The 18,259-nt window shown below is 41.0% G+C and overlaps 1 protein-coding gene across 4 annotated transcripts in view; it reads right to left on the reverse strand.

The window, feature by feature from the left end:
- Nucleotides 1–18,259, reverse strand: part of LOC124796427 (PAN2-PAN3 deadenylation complex subunit PAN3) — a 122,382-nt gene that overhangs the window by 64,352 nt on the left and 39,771 nt on the right. For all 4 annotated transcript variants that reach the window (XM_047260616.1, XM_047260613.1, XM_047260615.1 and 1 more), the window contains exons 6-7: nucleotides 7,319–7,477; nucleotides 1,691–1,807 (exon numbers count right to left, since the gene is read on the reverse strand). In XM_047260616.1, coding sequence (XP_047116572.1) covers nucleotides 1,691–1,807; nucleotides 7,319–7,477 — 276 coding nt within the window. The remainder of the gene's footprint in view (nucleotides 1–1,690; nucleotides 1,808–7,318; nucleotides 7,478–18,259) is intronic.

The raw sequence follows: 18,259 nt of genomic DNA on the forward strand, positions 1-18,259 counted from the left end.
TGCACGATGTTGGGGCGTGAGCGGAAGACGGCCTAACGGTGTGCGGGACCGTAGCCCAGCTTCATGGAGACGGTTGCGAATGGTCCTCGCCGATACACCAGGAGCAACAGTGTCCCTAATTTGCTGGGAAGTGGCGGTGCGGTCCCCTACGGCACTGCGTAGGATCCTACGGTCTTGGCGTGCATCCGTGCGTCGCTGCGGTCCGGTCCCAGGTCGACGGGCACGTGCACCTTCCGCCGACCACTGGCGACAACATCGATGTACTGTGGAGACCTCACGCCCCACGTGTTGAGCAATTCGGCGGTACGTCCACCCGGCCTCCCGCATGCCCACTATACGCCCTCGCTCAAAGTCCGTCAACTGCACATACGGTTCACGTCCACGCTGTCGCGGCATGCTACCAGTGTTAAAGACTGCGATGGAGCACCGTATGCCACGGCAAACTGGGTGACACTGACGGCGGCGGTGCACAAATGCTGCGCAGCTAGCGCCATTCGACGGCCAACACCGCGGTTCCTGGTGTGTCCGCTGTGCCGTGCGTGTGATCATTGCTTGTACAGCCCTCTCGCAGTGTCCGGAGCAAGTATGGTGGGTCTGACACACCGGTGTCAATGTGTTCTTTTTTCCATTTCCAGGAGTGTATTTCTCTATACATTCCAACATCTTCAGTTCCCCCCCCCCTTTTTTTTTTAAATTACTGAGCCACCTGTATAAATAGCCAAATTTTTGATGGGTATTGGTGGTAAATTATAACATTATGTCTTCTTGTGTTTACCTTAAACTGAGTTTAATATAAATACTGATGTTTGTAAGGGAAGACAGTGGCAGCATCAAGTTTTATTAATGTTTTTGAACAAACCCTTTGTGTCTTTTCGAGTGTCATGGAAATATTGTATAGTCTGATGAATGACTGTCTGGTGGAAGTCTGATTAACTTCCAATATCCTAAAACAGCTAGCCTTATGGACATCAAAAAATACAGTGTCTCTGTTTACACCAATCTGCAAGACAGAAGATGATGTCATTTCAACTGTTCCACTAGTCATGGACACAGCATGGCTAATCGGCAACTTTAATGGAGATCCATCAGCTGGTGTAAGCGGTTCATTTCCAAGTTGCGTTAGAGATTTGATATGTTTGCTATTTGACGAGTGTAGTTCCACACAGAGTGAAAAATACCATTTCTCCCTTGTTAATCTCTATTTTCTGTGTTTACTATATGGCTTTTCAGGTTCATTTTTCAGTACCTGCTGCATTCATTCATTCCACATTGTGTTTTAAACATCTCACCCCCAGCTCAACCCATACTCACTATTGTTATTAACCAAAAATACCATTAGGGATTATGTATATTCACACATGTGTAGGAATCCATAGGTACCTAACAAGCTTTTTCCTATGTGTTCGTGTACACACACACACACACACACACACACACACACACACACATTTTATCCGTACTGTAAGACACTTGGGAGATGAAAAGTCAAATAATTAAAAGATCAAAATATAGATATAACAATCAAGAACTTCCCAGTAGCAAACAAAATATTTCTGCTACATGTATTACACGTACATGTATTACACGTAACAGAAGACAAAAACTAAAGTTAGTCTTTCAGTGATTAGAAGTATGTGCAACAAATTAACATAATTTAGAGTAAACAGCCTAAAATGAGTACTGATCTTACAATAATCTCCAAATGCTTTCGTTGTAAACACTTCCCTCAACTGGACAATGTTGGAATGTTGCAGTCTTTTCCACATATCAATCATCACCATGCTCTTCGTATTTAACAGTCGAAATCCTGAAATATGAAACAAAATTTTACTTCAAGTATGCATAACTGCGTAACTAAAAGAACAGTGACTTTAAAAACGGGCAGCACTACACTAGAATAACGATGAAGTGAAGAGTATAGTAGTTTTGCTGACATGCATCGAATAATTAACATATTCTCACTGATGCCAATCCACTTTTGTTTCAGCACAGTTATTTATTTTTGGTTTAGGAAACACAGATACATTCTTTATATTATTAATGTTTACTGATGAATAACTGTTTCACAAAAACTGTGTTTGTAGTACTACCAACTGTTCATCACATTAAACAGCTTTTCAATCTGAATCATATCCTATTTTAATAGCTCGTAGGAGATACTCTACATTAAATAACTAATTCCACTGGTTGGCATCTGTTTCAAAATGCCAATTGGCTACTACTCCTAATTAACTTATAGTTCTCTCTTTTTGACAACTTACTTGGGGAGTATGTGTGGGGAAGGGGGGGGGGGGGGCATATATGGGGTGAGGGAGGGTGTACAGGTGTGAGGGAGGGAGTATGAGAGTGAGGGAGGGTGTATAGATAGTGTACAGGGATGAGTGAAGATATACAGCCAGAGCATAGGGCGGGGAGGGGTGTACGGGGCAAGGGAGAGTGTGTATTGAAGTGAACAAGGGTGTGTACAGGTGTATTGGGATGAAGGTGGGACCCATTGGGGCAAAGGTGGCTATATTCACATGAAGATTAATGTTCTGGGGCGAGGAGGAGAGGGTACTGGTGTGAAGGACGCCATACTGGGGCGAAGGAGAGTGTACTGGGGCGAAGGAGAGTGTACTGGGGCGAAGGAGAGTGTACTGGGGCGAAGGAGAGTGTACTGGGGCGAAGGAGAGTGTACTGAGGAGAAGGAGAGTGTACCGAGGAGAAGGAGAGTGTACCGAGGAGAAGGAGAGTGTACCGAGGAGAAGGAGAATGTACTGAGGAGAAGGAGAATGTACTAGGGTGAATGAGTGTATATTGGGATGATTGAGTGTATTGGGTCCAAAAAGGGTGATGAGAGTGGTTGGGGTGTATTGAGGCGATGGAGGACGTACTGGGCAGGAGTTTTTTTGATGGTGGTTGATATGTTTGGCGTTGAGGGAATGTATGTTGAAAAGGGAGGGTATAAGGGTTATATATCCACGACAGGAATATAGAGGCAAGAGGTAGGTGTGTGGTGCCGAGTAGTGGTGTTTGGTAGCGAGGAGTGGGGGTGTGGGGGCGAGGGGCGTTAGTGTGGCGGCAAGTGGTGGTGGTGGTGGTGGTGGTGTGGCGGCGAGTGGCGGTGGTGTGGCAGCGAGTGGCGGTGGTGTAGGTGGGGGCCAGGATGGTGATGCTGGGGGCATGGAGTGGTGGGGTGGGGGCATGAAGGGAACTGGGTGAGGGTGGATGGGTCGAAGTGACAGAAATGAAGTTGAGGGGTATGGTGGTCTGACATGTGGGGGAGGTGGTCGGGGTGGTAGGGAAGCAGTGACAAAGATGGCATGCAAGGGTACGAAGTTGGCACAAAGGGGAGCCACAAAGGTGGCCCGAGGGGGAAGAAGGGGTGAAGGGCAGGTGGTGGGGAGAAAGCCTGGCGGTGGGCACCAGGCCCAGGGTATGAAGCAGTTGGGGTGAGAATGATGGCATGGGTGAGGTCGACAGCTGGACAGAGGGTGAGGGTTGAGTGAATAAGGGAGCAACAGAAAGTGATGGGGAGGGGGAGGGGGAATGGTGATGGGGACTTGGAATGGAGGAGGGGGGGGGGTGAGTGGAAAGCTGAGTGAGAGGGGGGTGCAGCTGAGGAAGGGCACAGGAAGGCAAATGTGTGGGAGTTTGGGTGGAGGAGTGGCCAGGGCAGATGAAGGCCACCAGGGCAGATGAAGGCCACGGTGCATTGTGACAGGGGACTGGGCAGCATGGCAAGAGGAGATGGGAGAGCATGGTGAAAGCGGATTGGAAAGCATGGTGCGAGGGGACTGGAGGGCATGGTTGAGAGGGGGGATTGGAGAACTTGGCGGTGGGGGGAGGGGCAGGATTGGAGAGCATGGTGGGGGGGATAATGGAATATGGTGAGGAACGGCACTGAGAGGGGGTGCTGAGGGGACGGCATCAGTTGTTGCAGGTCTGAAGTGATGGGGGCATTGGTGGACGAGTGCAGAAGTGAGCTGGTGTTGGAGGGGCAGCATGATAGTGAGGGGGTGTTGGGTAGGGACAAGGTGGGATGTTTGGGTGGTTTTGACAATGGGGCATTTGGGGGAGCAGTGATGGGGTGTTTAGGGAGTGTGGCAATAGGCCATTTGAGGGTGGAGAGGTCATGGTGAGGTGGGCATGGGGAGTGTGGCAAGCAAGACATTTAATCAAAGTGTTTTGGGTCAGAGGGCATCATTCTCATTGACTTTAAGCAACTAAAGCATGTGTGCCAATTTATTACCCAATATATGGACTAGTTTCGTTGTATGAGAGCAAAGCACGAACCTCTCAATACGTGTTCCTGAAAGGTGCTTCATTCTGTTTCCAATTTCTAGAATTACGTTGAAATAAAATAGTAGCGAACCTAAGAGCTGTTGCCGTGACTGACCCTGCTACTGTGTAGTTGTGTGGTTGCATTGTCGTGTGTGTGCGCGTTTGTGGGAGGCGAGGGGCATTCATTAGATTTTGCAATTTGTTGTAGTTCTGCTTCAAATATGTCATGTTTGTTTGAGCGAGCAAGAAATTTTGGGTGCTCTACAGAAAGATTCACTGATTCTGGATCAGGAGGAGGGACGACTGAGTGGGATCAGTTTGAAGATGACTCATACTCAGGTAAGCGGCAGTCTACTTGGTCTGTTGCTGCAGACACTACTGATGTAATTAAAATTTAGTTCTGTTATGTTTTTCTTCATCTCCTCTATTATACGTTTGAATCTCATAAAGCAGTAGCATCCAACACGAATTTCCAAGTTTTGTTCAGAGAATACGAAACCAACTATTGCAATACAAGCATAAAAGAAACAAACTAGTATTGCTCTGATTACAACATGCCTCTCTGAATATTTCAGACTTTTCTATACAAAAGCCAATTATGTGTGAAACTGCTTAAGAACTCACCATGCAGCTTTTTGGAAGACAGCTATAGTTTCTACCATTATTATAAAATTTGTTATCTATCACAGAACTAAAATAAATATGAGAAATAGATTTTGAAGTTGATCCTTTTTTAGTATCTCTTTAAGATACATCAATCACTAATGTGCCTGTAATTTTTAAATAATGGCATAAATGGCTGGTTTTCTCTGAGAGAGAAAGAAAAAGAGAGAAAGAGAGAGAGAGAGAGAGAGAGAGAGAGATGTTACTTTTACTTTTGTGTGTCTATTAGCAGTACCAAATGTTTCACATACTGAAGTTAAGTACTGGCTGACAATTTTGTTTCATGGTTTATTAGTTCTCTTGATTGAATTTGCATTGACAACAATCTATTTTGTTTTTCAGCTTTACATGCAGACCTTTTCAACCACGTATCTATTCATACACAACATGTAACTTAGTGGTGCAAGTTATAGGCCTCTATCACAGCACTTCAGGTAATGCTAGTGTAGTTCATGTTTCCTGAAGCACAAGTCACACACCCTGCTAACTTTCCTATTCTAAGAAAGGTAATTAATGCCCTTTCTTCCTTTCTCTTCACCTTTATACATCCTAACATTTATTTTTCAAAGCTGGTGCCCTGAAATCTTTTCCAGTTATTTTTGCTACTGTTGCATATATATATATATATATATATATATATATATATATATATATATATATATATATATATATATATATATATATAATAGAGGGAAACATTCCACGTGGGAAAAATATATCTATGTCTGCTTGTGTCTGTGTATGTGTGGATGGATATGTGTGTGTGTGCGAGTGTATACCTGTCCTTTTTTCCCCCTAAGGTAAGTCTTTCCGCTCCCGGGATTGGAATGACTCCTTACCCTCTCCCTAAAACCCATATCCTTTTGTCTTTCCTTCTCCTTCCCTCTTTCCTGACGAGGCAACCATTGGTTGCGAAAGCTAGAATTTTGTGTGTATGTTTGTGTTTGTTTGTGTGTCTATCGACCTGCCAGCGCTTTTGTTTGGTAAGTTTCATCATCAGATATATATATATATATATATATATATATATATATATATATATATATATATATATATATATATATATATATTTTGGATTCCACTTCATATGTGATAAATGGGTACTGGATTTATCCAGTTACATACATTTACATCCCTACTCTGCAAGTACCCCTATTTTACCATGTGATTCGTCCGGGGTAACGCGCGGCTGGCACTCTGAAATATTCCAAGTCCGAATCAAGGTCACGCGCTATCGCGCGTCTATAAAAGCAAGCGCAGCCCGCGGAGCGGATCATTTGCGCTGCTGCTGCTGCACAGGCAACTGCATTGAACGCCGCCAAGATGCCTTACGGAAGATACCGTCGTCATGCAAGACAGACAATATATAAAACTATTGAAGACGTGGAAATGACAACATCTGCTGCTGACAAGAAGAAGAATACCATAAAATCTGTCGCTGCACACGCACTACTAGATGGACCTGCTGTCTTCTGTGGATGTAGACTCAATTTTAGTATTGATCTGAATGATACATTTTCGCATGGTAATGGCTGGTTAACTGTCGCTGTTGTACGAGGTGGTACAGGCGTACCCAATGTATCGGGACTGGAAAGTTTCGTAGACAGAGATATTATAGCCTACCGGACATATCATGTTACTGAAAATGCAAATAAAGACTTCGGTGTGTGTGTGTGTGTGTGTGTGTGTGTGTGTGTGTGTGTGTGTGTGTGTGTGTGTGTGTATACATATATATATATATAAAATAAGGATGACACATCTCTTCAATGTTACAGTACATATTACATTGTGTAAATATTGTCATATATGGAAAGATGAAAAATGGGTACTGGTTTTTCAAACAAAAGCTCAGTTCACTTTTTGCCCTCAGTATAGTTACTTACAGTATTTCTAAACACTTTCTAATCTTATGCGCTTCGAGCTATAAAATAGAAAAAAAAGGGTGGGAAACATAGCTGAGAACAAGTACTGTTGGCGCGACACAAAACATGTTTAATCAGTTTGTCATTTCAGCATGATGTGTGCATAAAATCTATAAAAATTTTGTAATATTCCACAGAGGAAACAAAATTAATCAATCAAGTGAGTTTCTTCTTGCGTTAAAGAACTTTGGTGTATTACAATGCACAAAAGGAAAGAAAAAGAAAATATGAAGGATAGAGAAATAAAAATTAAATGGGTTTCATGTTTTCAAGTCAGTAGCAGATAAAACAAATGGCTCCTAAGCAAATGCTAAGATAGGTCAAGGTTTACCAATGTTTTTACAAGAAGCCAGAACCAACTGTGTTGAGTATAACTAGGGAAAACATCCAGTTCAAACATCGATAATGGCACTTTATATGGCAGCAGCACACTGCACAAAGACCTTCATTAAAAATAATTTAATACTTACCATGCACTCTTCTCAGACAGTAACGTACACCCGTTTTTGTGTTTGTGGCTTTATATGTTGATATGGGGTAGCCCAATAGCTGAGACTTTCGCAAAGTATTTCCAGTCGCAGATTGCAGAGGACAGAGATCATGGTAGTTGTCTATCTCATTGGGCAGATCTACAAACAAGATAAATTTTTTCTTATACTCCATTGTAAATCAATTAAATATCGCACACACTGTATATGCATTGGCAGATGAAAATGGGTAACAACCACAGAGTAATTTCCTCAAGAGAAATTGTTCTAGTTTTATGGCCAACACTTACATTTTGTTTGTAGCATGTAGTTTTATTTCTCTTAGTGCTTGTCATCAACAGAGACAAGAGTATTTTTTATCGTGGTACACTTCATGTAATATCGTGTTTAATTCCAGCATGACATTTTATTTAGTACTTACTCTGAGATTTGCAAGATAAACCAGAGTAACAAAAAAATTTTAACACATATTGTTGTGTTTGTAATTCTCATTTAGGGAGAAATTACAATAAAGAAGAACAGAAGTACAAGTATACTCAACATCAGATAGCCACAAGCATTTTAAGATTCACCCCCTCCTCCGCCCCCTTGACCAGTTGATAATCATGACCCCACCTTTTTTGTGGTATTTCTAAGTTTTTATTCATACTAAATTTTAAAATGTGGTTGTGTGTGTTTTTTTCATGGTATCTGTCTGCAACTCAACACCACCTCTATGTTGCAAGTAGCATTCTATCCTTTTCATGTTGTTATTATTCCATCCTGGACTTCCCATTGTTTAAATTGAAACTATAAACATATATGAAACTGAATACTGTGCAACATTATGTTTACTTGAGTATACAACACAAATGTATGACAAAGGCAGTTATAAAAGTCTAAAGGTGAAGACAAAATGTTCCAACAATCAAATCTTGGAGATGCCACTGCAACTGTGCATTACATTACAAGGATTAAATATGTTTCTAAGTATTTATCTTCCCCATTCTCCTCACCACCACCTGTCTTTTCCTCAATACCTATTTTTTGTTTCACAAGATGTTGTTAAAGAAAATAAAAATTATCTATTGTGAACCTAAATGAAACTCTCAGTCTATTATCTTCAATGGAGAGAGATTGAGAGATGGAGAAGTAACTTTATGCATGCCATGGGAAAGTCTGTCGGGCTCCTTACTGCTCTTGTGCGTGATAGTCTTGGCAGACAGTATTAAATAACAACCTCAGACTTTCTGCAGATGAAGCAGTTAACTATAAGGAAATACTATCTAAAGAAAACTACAACAATTATCCAGGCAGATCTTGGTAAGATTTCAAAGTGGCACAAATGAGGGAATTTGCTTTTAATGTCCACAAATGTAAGAGTGAGTGCTTTACCAAACACAGAAATGCAGTATCCTATTACTAATACATCAATGAGTTACAACTGGAATCAATGAACTCATAAAATACCTGGGTGTAAGAATATATCATTACATGAAAAAGAATGACCACATGCACTGAAGCCATAACTAAAGCAGATAGCATACTTTGGATCATTGGTAGGATACTGCGAAAATAAAACTGGTCTCCACGGGAGTTCATCTACAAAACAATTGTGCAAGCCTTTCTAAAATATTGCTCAACTGTACGGGAATCACAACAAATAGGATGAACAGGAGATACTGGATGTACACAAAGAAGGGGAGCTTGAATAGTCACAGATCGGCTAGACTCATATGCACGAATCACATGGTGAAATAGGGGTACTTGCAGAGTAGGGATGTAAATGTATGTAACTGGATAAATCCAGTACCCATTTATCACACACGAAGTGGAATCCAAAATTTTCGGGATTGGTGCTGCCAGCTGGAGTACTAGATCTTTGCACCGCTAAGTGGTGAAAGCTGAATATCTGATGAGTCGGTGTGCAGAGTGGCATTCAGCTTGGAGGACATGTTGCGTGTCCACAGTGATTTCCATAATACTCTGTGTTTGGTGTGTGGCGATTTTATGATGGATCCGCAACCAGAACAGTGTGTGTGTGTGTGTGTGTGTGTGTGTGTGTGTGTGTGTGTGTGTGTGTGTAAATCTCGGGAAAAGTGCTACGGAGACCCTTGCAATGATTCAACAAGTGTTTGGGGGACAGAGCATGCGCCGTATGCATGTGTTCGAGTGGCATGCTCGGCCACAGCCAGCCGTACAGACGTCGAAGACGATGCTCACACTGGAAGGCCCGTTAGCCGCACAATGCCAGATATTGTTACCAAACTTCAACAATTGGTTCGAACCATTCAAGACTTCACGGATGAAGTGGATATTGGTTATGGGACATGTCAATGAATGTTGACTGATGAACTGGGCATGCATTGTGTCGCTGAAAAATTTGTGCCCAGGATCTTGACAAGATGTAACTTAGTGGTGCAAGTTATAGGCTTCTATCACAGCACTTCAGGTAATGCTAGTGTAGTTAATGTTTTCTGAAGCACAAGTCACACACCCTGCTAACTTTCCTATTCTAAGAAAGGTAATTAATGCCCTTGCTTCCTTTCTCTTCACCTTTATACATCCTCACATTTATTTTTCAAAGCTGGTGCCCTGAAATCTTTTCCAGTTATTTTTGCTACTGTTGCTTTTGTAAATTATATAGTCAACACTTATATATATATAGAGGGAAACATTCACCGTGGGAAAAATTTATCAAAAAACAAAGATGATGTGACTTACCAAACGAAAGCGCTGGCAGGTCGAAAGACACACAAACATACACACAAAATTCAAGCTTTCGCAACCAACTGTTGCCTCATCAGGAAAGAGGGAAGGAGAGGGAAAGACGAAAGGATGTGGGTTTTAAGGGAGAGGGTAAGGAGTCATTCCAATCCCGGGAGCGGAAAGACTTACCTTAGGGGGAAAAAAAGACGGGTATACGCTCACACACACACACACACACACACACACACACACACACACACACACATATCAATCCACACATATACAGATACAAGCAGACATATTTAAAGACCTTTAAATATGTCTGCTTGTGTCTGTATATGTGTGGATTGATATGTGTGTGTGTGCGCGCGCGCGAGTGTATACCCGTCCTTTTTCCCCCTAAGGTAAGTCTTTCCGCTCCCGGGATTGGAATGACTCCTTACCCTCTCCCTTAAAACCCACATCCTTTCGTCCTTCCCTTTCCTTCCCTCTATCCTGATGAGGCAACAGTTTGTTGCGAAAGCTTGAATTTTGTGTGTATGTTTGTGTGTCTATCGACGTGCCAGCGCTTTCGTTTGGTAAGTCACATCATCTTTGTTTTTAGATATTTTTTTCCCATATATATATGACACATCTCTTAAATATTACAGTACATATTACATTGTGTAAATATTGTCATATATGGAAAGATGAAAAATGGGTACTGGTTTTTCAAACAAAAGCTCAGTTCACTTTTTGCCCTCAGTATAGTTACTTACAGTATTTCTAAACACTTTCTAATCTTATGCGCTTCGAGCTATAAAATAGAAAAAAAAGGGTGGGAAACATAGCTGAGAAGAAGTACTGTTGGCGCGACACAAAACATGTTTTAATCAGTTTGTCATTTCAGCATGATGTGTGCATAAAATCTATAAAATTTTTGTAATATTCCACAGAGGAAACAAAATTAATCAATCAAGTGAGTTTCTTCTTGCGTTAAAGAACTTTGGTGTATTACACAAAAATTTGTGCCCAGGATCTTGACTGCCGATCAGAAGGTACAGCACGTTTAAGTGCGCACAGACCTTCGTCAGACCGCATCTGGTGATCCAATCTTCTTGTTACGGGTTATCAACGGCGATGAGAGCTGGATTTACGGTTATGAACCGGAGACAAAGCAACAATCGACCCAGTGGAAGAGCCCGGGCTCTCCAAGACCCAAAAAAGCGAGAGACGTGAAGAGCAAAGTGAAGAGCACGATAATTGTTTTCTTTGATACCAAGGGAATTGTGCACAAAGAATTTGTTCCACCCAACCAAACAGTGAATTCCGCATATTACTGGCTCCGTGAAAACATGTGGCGGCGACAGCCCAAACTTTAGCGTCATGGGAACTGGCTGCTGCATCACGACAACGTGCCCTGTCACACATCCTTGCTCACCAGGACCTTTTTGGCAAAAAACAACATGGCGGTTGTACCCCACCCACCATACTCGCCAGATATGGCACCTTGTAACTTAACGCTATTCCCAAAACTGAAACGCAAGTTGAAAGGCCGTCAGTTTGCCACTCTAGATAGAATTCAAGAAGCATTGCTGGCAGTGATAAACACCCTCAAAGAACAAGACTTTCAGAAAACGTTTGACCAGTGGCAGAAGCGCTGGGACCGGTGTGTAGTTGTGGATGGGAACTACTTCGAGGGTGATGGTGACTGTTAGTACAAAGGTAAAGTTTTCAACAGATGGCAGCAACAGTCCTGAAAATTTTGTAAAGCACCTCGTATGATAAAAATGAATTATAATTTCCCACACTCTGATAGAGTTTACCACCAATAAATGTATCATCCTCACCACTATTTTATGCTTTTCTGTGTCCCTGTGGACACAGAAACCAATTACATTACAGAAATCATTACAGAAACCAATTTCAGTGTGAACCAGTAATATCCCACCTCCCAACACTGTGCTAGAGTACAATGTTTTATTTAATATCTGCTTAAAAACCAGATCAGCTGATATTCAACAAACACTCTATTGTTTTAATAGCAAACTCTGAAATATGGCTATGTACCACATTCTGCCTGCACGAGAGATGACTCTACTCTTTGGATTGTAGTAGATCCTTGGAAAGCTAAATTTAAAGCAAAAAGCAGATAGATGACACACACTGTTATGGTAAGTGATCACTAACAGATGTGAACGAATCCTGAACAGAACTCTGCAATTCATTGCTGTCTGCCATTAATGCCACATTTATTTTACTCTCCTACTGTTACGAATGTGTTAAAAGTACTAGACTGCAATTTTCCTCAAGGATGTAATAAAATGCTGAAAAGGTATTTAAACAAGTTTCACTTTATGAACAGTGCATTTCCAAGAGTGAACGTATGTGCAAGGTGTCTGTAAGACCTTCGGATGTTTGCTGATCAATCTGCATCAAAGTCTTAGGATGCACCAGGAGTTGCTTTGCCTATGACTGTAGTGATCTGCTGTGCGGCTAAGCATTGTCGAGCCAAATGATAACTGAATTACACTAGATCAGTTTCCAAAGCTTCTATACAAAGCCCTAAATATGACCAGCAATTTACAGGCAACAGGTGGAGATCTGCAGATGCTCCTACAAGACAAGATCATTGAGCACCATTAATTACTGTCTTACAATTCACAGCAGGGCTACTGAATTTTCAGTGACATACAGGATGGAGTCTAACCAAGAGTATTCCAGACAATGAAGGGAATCTGTATTTTCTCTGAATACATAATAAATCAATGGAACTTTAATGAGACCTCCCCTCTCACAAAATAATGTAATTTCAAGGAGCTTGCATATTAGTTAACTTCACATTTACTTACTTCAGATGATTATTTCTTTCAGGTGTAGGAGCAGTAGAGCAAGTAACAACAGTTAATTATTTATCTACTCTCCTAGCCACATCTGAATTAAAATAGAAGGTAATGTTATAAGCAAATTTAGAAAACTGCTTATTCTATGGATATCTCACTATTGACTTTCTTTTTCCCCGCTCTTATAATCAGCAAACCTAATGATCACATTCCCTCCCCAAACCACCAACTAACTTCCCTTTTAATTCTCCCAAATCCATGTCACTACATGGTGTCCACAAAGTCTGAGTACATAGGGAATTTTGCTGCCACTATTAGAGACTGGTTGAATGACAGTTTTCCTCACTGGATTGGCAGAAGACGTGTGGAGTGGTTCCATCATTTGCCAGACCTTTCTACCCTGGATTTATTTTTCTGGAGTGTGCCGAAAGAGAAAGTTTACTAGATGAAGATAGCAAATTTAAACCACCTGACAGAACGCATTACCAATCAAGTGTGCTAAAATCGATGGAATTCAGACCTATTCCATTGAGTTCACCTTAATCTTGCAAGGCACATCAAATAATGCATTGAAAAGCATGGAGATCATGTTGAAAACATTTATTAACATTAAAGTGACTAAATGTGCTTTATTATTACATATTAGAATTCCTTTTGTACCCAGACTTTATGGACACCCTTATGTACACTACCCTGCAAAACTTAAGAATGAGATGGATAAAGTAACATAACACATGAAAAATTTTGTGACAATGAATAAAAGTGAAGGATCAAACTGTCAGAAGTCTCCCCAGCCATGCACAGAAAGATGGATGAAACATTGTGTGAGATCAGTGTGACTATAGTGCCCAATGAGACGGGCTCCATGACATGAGGCTGTTGAAGGAATGGCAAAAGACAGTGTGCATCAATCAATGAGCAATTAACAGTGCACTGCAGTGTTGTCGTTCATTATAGAATGGCCAGGTCACAACATTTGGACCATTTCACATAGGGAAAGAATCATTGGGATACTGGAAGAAGGATGAGTGTGATGATTATAGCACAGGAGTTTATTATTTTTCACAGTATTGTTTCAAACAATTGAAATATCAGCTATGAATATCAACAATGTAGAAAAAGATAGGATTGCTACTTACCATAAAGACACATTAAGTTGCAGACAGGCACAGCTAAAAGACACTTACATAAAGCTTTCGGCTACAGGCTTCATTAGCAACAGAGAAACACAAAATATTCATACACACAAGGAAGCGCACCCGACACACTCATGATCACTAACTCCAGATTGTAACTTTCACTTGGGATGCAAGCAGCAATCTAGAGGGAGTGAGGAAGGGGTAGTAATGTATGGTTGGTGGAAGAGATGAGCACATTCTGGTAGAGTGCGCAGTGACTACAACGCCATCTGGTGCAGTGACAGGAGGTTGTGAGGCAGGGGAGTGGGAAAAAAAGGGGGGAGAGGGAAGAAGGAGAGGAGTGGGAAAAGATGGGCAGGTTCATTAACAGAGGGTGGCAAAAAAGAGGGCGGGAGACGAGAATGGAGATGAGATGATAGGAGCACTCAAAATCATGGTCATCAGCACCCTGATGAAAAGTCAGCATGCCAATCTCATGCACGTGCGTGTGGGAGGGGGGGATGCCAATCTCATGTGCATGGTGGAGAGGGCAAAGTTTTTCTTTATTCGTGGGAGGAGGCAGTTGCTTGGGTTGAGGGGATGGCTTAGTGGGCTTGTGATGGTGAGCAGTGGTATGTTGCTTAGGTGGAAAAACCCACTGCGAACGGCTTCCGTTTCAACTGTGAAGTTTCTCCCACAGGTACACCAACAAGTGTGTGTGCTCACAATTGAATCTGTGGTCTGAGTTTTTGTGGAGGCATGACACTTGGCAGCTGGCACCTTAAGGGCTAATGCAAAAGAAGTAGCAAAAACCAGAGGTCACATAGCTTTGAAAGCTTTTTTAGCTTCACCATTGGGTATGCATCTCTTGACTTCCAAGTCCTGAAATTTCCTTTCCTCATTGTAAACCTCACACTTTTTGCTCCACACTGGGTGATCCATGCAACAGTTTACACATTTTGAAGGAAGGGCACAAGAATTGCCTGATTTGTGAACTGAGCCTCCACAACTGCTACACACATCCCTCCCATTACATCCCACAGTGGTATGGCCAAATCTTTGACATTTGAAGCATCACATTGGTTTAGGAATAAACGGGCAAACCTTAAAATGGATATAGTCTGCAAGGGTATGTTCAGGTAATTCTGGAGTACTGTAGTGTTTCGGGAATTTCTGCGTAAATTCTAGAACCACTCAGCCTTCTACCATCTCGAACACATGATATTTTAGAAGTGAGTGTAGGATGATAGAATCCTACCTACTGTGCGCCACATGTTTGTGTGTGCGGGTTTGAAATTCAGTCACGAGAAGAATGTAGATGTGGCGGTCAAGCAGCAACGACAAGTACTTTTCGGGTGATCCATGGCAGTTTTAGTGAAACTGTTCGGAAGAACCATGGAGCTTCTATGTTATTCTGTGCTAATTGTGTCAGTGACCATTGTTATAATAATGAAAACAGTTGAGACGGTACTCTTGAGAAAAACGCTTCTCTTAGCCATGTTGAAAGGAAGAAGTGCTTCTGATTTATGTTGAGAATGGACATGGTGTTTAAGCCAACTTTCTCGTATATGTAATTTAGTTTGTTTCTGACATTTAGAGACACGAGAGACTTACTAAACAACACGTATTTATGTGAAGAGTGGGTTTTGTAACATGTCTGAAGTTTAAATACACGTTCATAATTGAGGCAAATGAAAATTAGTATGTCTACTTATATTTAAAAGTAGAAAGAGTCTTAAGAAATTGCTCTACCTAGCAGCATACTTCAGAGAAGAAGAGAAAGAGAGTTTGCAGCAGCAGGCTAGCAAGCAAATAAGGTCGGCCAAGCATCTCAAGTAAGTCATCACGTAAAAGAAGTGGAAGTTTGTGTATCTACTTCACACTTAAATTGTCGTCCAAAGCGTTAGAATGTGGCGATCAGTGAGAAAGGACTGAAAAAACAGGAATTCTAAGAGCAAAAAACGAGCGAATAAGCTGTTGTGTGGTACCACAGCAACTAAACCAAATACGACAAAGAATTACTCCGAGACAACGGAACATGATCAAGTATTTAAAGGAGCAAAATTTTGAATTGAGAAACAGAGAAGAAGATTCCAGTTTCTCTAAGAAGAAATACGCCTAGAACACTATGACTAATAAGATCCGGTGTGGGGAGTGTTGAGGTCTCTTATGCATTGCGCGGACGCAGATACGTAAACCAACATCCGACGCCACCGGCACCAGTTGCTGTTCACCAGTGCTGCCCTGCCTCCACATCTGCTCACCGACATAGCACAAATTCTCCGCCGAGTGAGCGTAAAACAGAACTTTATTGTTTTAGTACAAAGTGGCACAAACTGTTCAGTGATCCTCATAAGTGTAGTTACCATACTTAAAGTTAGTTAAATGCTTACAAGATCAAAAGCTTGCAAGAATATGGATAACATATGACAAGTTGAGGAAACTCAAGAACCAGCTATGGTTATGAGAGTTAGTAAAAATTGCCTGAGTGGTCTGAGTTAGTAAATTTAATCAAAACTCAAGATGTGACTGAATATTCAATTAAATGCTCAAAATGAGACTTTAAGTGAAAAACTAGACTCAGTACATTCTCAATTAAATGCCAAAACAACAAATTGTTAAATGCCAAAGTCGACTCACATAGCAAAGAATTCAGTAATCTATGTAAAGGCATGGATGCTTTAAAGACTGAATTTGACGCCTTAAATACTAAAGTAGAAAATTTGAAATTCGATTTAAAGAATGAATAGACTAGTTCCTTGACAATTCATGTAAATCAAATGTTTACTGACTTCACCAGAAACGGAATGATAATTTTCAGAATTTGACAAAAAGATTAGAATTGAATATTGAAGACAAATGTAATAGTGTAGAATCAGAGCTTAATGAAAAGTTAAGAATCTTTGAAAATGTGTGTAATGTTAGATTTAATGATGTAAAGCAAGGGTTGAGTACTTTGAAAGAGAGTGTCGATAAGCAGAATAATTTAATGCCAATGATTCAATCACTAATCACAGGTGTTAATAAACGAGTATATAATGTGGAAAGGAACTTCAAAGAGAAATTGGTGAACTCTAATATCATAAATATGTGTAGTTTGGAGGAACAGGTTGAAGAAATTATAGATCGAAAAGTTGCCGAGAGAGTAACATCCGAAAATGTATCTCCAACTCTATTTTATGAACTTACTGAAACCAAGAAAGTTATAGATAATCTGTGGAAAGAATTCAAGCTTATCCAGGATAAAGTAGACAAACGGGTAACTTTGCCTAATGTGGTATTAACTAATGAAGTGATGACTGATGTGCAATGGGTGGCTAATTCAGGGTTATCCAAGCAATTCCCCAAATTTAAGCCCGATGGAGAAGTACATCTGACACAGTTCTTGAAAAGCTTTGCCGAAAAATTGGGAAGACTCTAAAATGATTGAATCTGCTGTGCATTACCTTCTAGGAGAAGCAGCCTCAGAATGGGGAACTGTGAATACTGAGAATTTTTCTTCTTGGGGAGTCTTCCAAAATAAATCTAAAGAGAAATACAGGTCTGCTAGTGCCCAAGAAAAATTAATATTAGATCTTTGGGAGCCAAAATATTACAATAATACTTGGGGTACTATGAGGAAGTATTCTGACTGGCATCTAACAGGGACGAAGTATTTAGATACGCCGGTCGAAGAAGAGGGATTGGTTCGAATTTTAATCAGACAATTACCCATCTATGCAAGAAAAGACATCTTATGTAGTGGTTGGAAAACGGTAGAAGAGTTGTTGTCTTTTGTTGACGCACTAGATGGCATAAATAAGAACCGTAATGAAACTTTACACCAAGGGGAAAATTCGAACTATAAAAGAAATAGTGGAAATAATTTTAAAAAGCATGAAGTAAACCTCGCAAAAGTACACTAGTACAATAAGCAAAATTGTAATGACAATTACCAAAAGAAGCATCCACATTCAAATATACATCCTGTAACTTTTCAAGAATTCGTACTGAGTAACCAGAAAACACTGAATGGAAATGTAGTATCTCGTTTCGGTAATCTACCCATAATGAGTCGTAATCAGACAACATGCTTCGATCTGGATCCAGGACCGGGGCACAGCTCGTGGAGATACACCAGGAAGCCTAGTTCATTATAATTATGTTAATTTTACTCACAGAATACCTACAAGGGAATGGTTACTGCTTGAAGAACCAAGCTTATTTACTAATAACCCACAACCTATAATAGCAGGGACAGTGGAAACTTCGGAGGTTAACATATCTATAGACTCAGGGAATGAGGTATCACTCAT

The sequence above is a fragment of the Schistocerca piceifrons genome, chromosome 4 (genome assembly GCF_021461385.2).
Source record: "Schistocerca piceifrons isolate TAMUIC-IGC-003096 chromosome 4, iqSchPice1.1, whole genome shotgun sequence".
NCBI lineage: Eukaryota > Metazoa > Arthropoda > Insecta > Orthoptera > Acrididae > Schistocerca > Schistocerca piceifrons.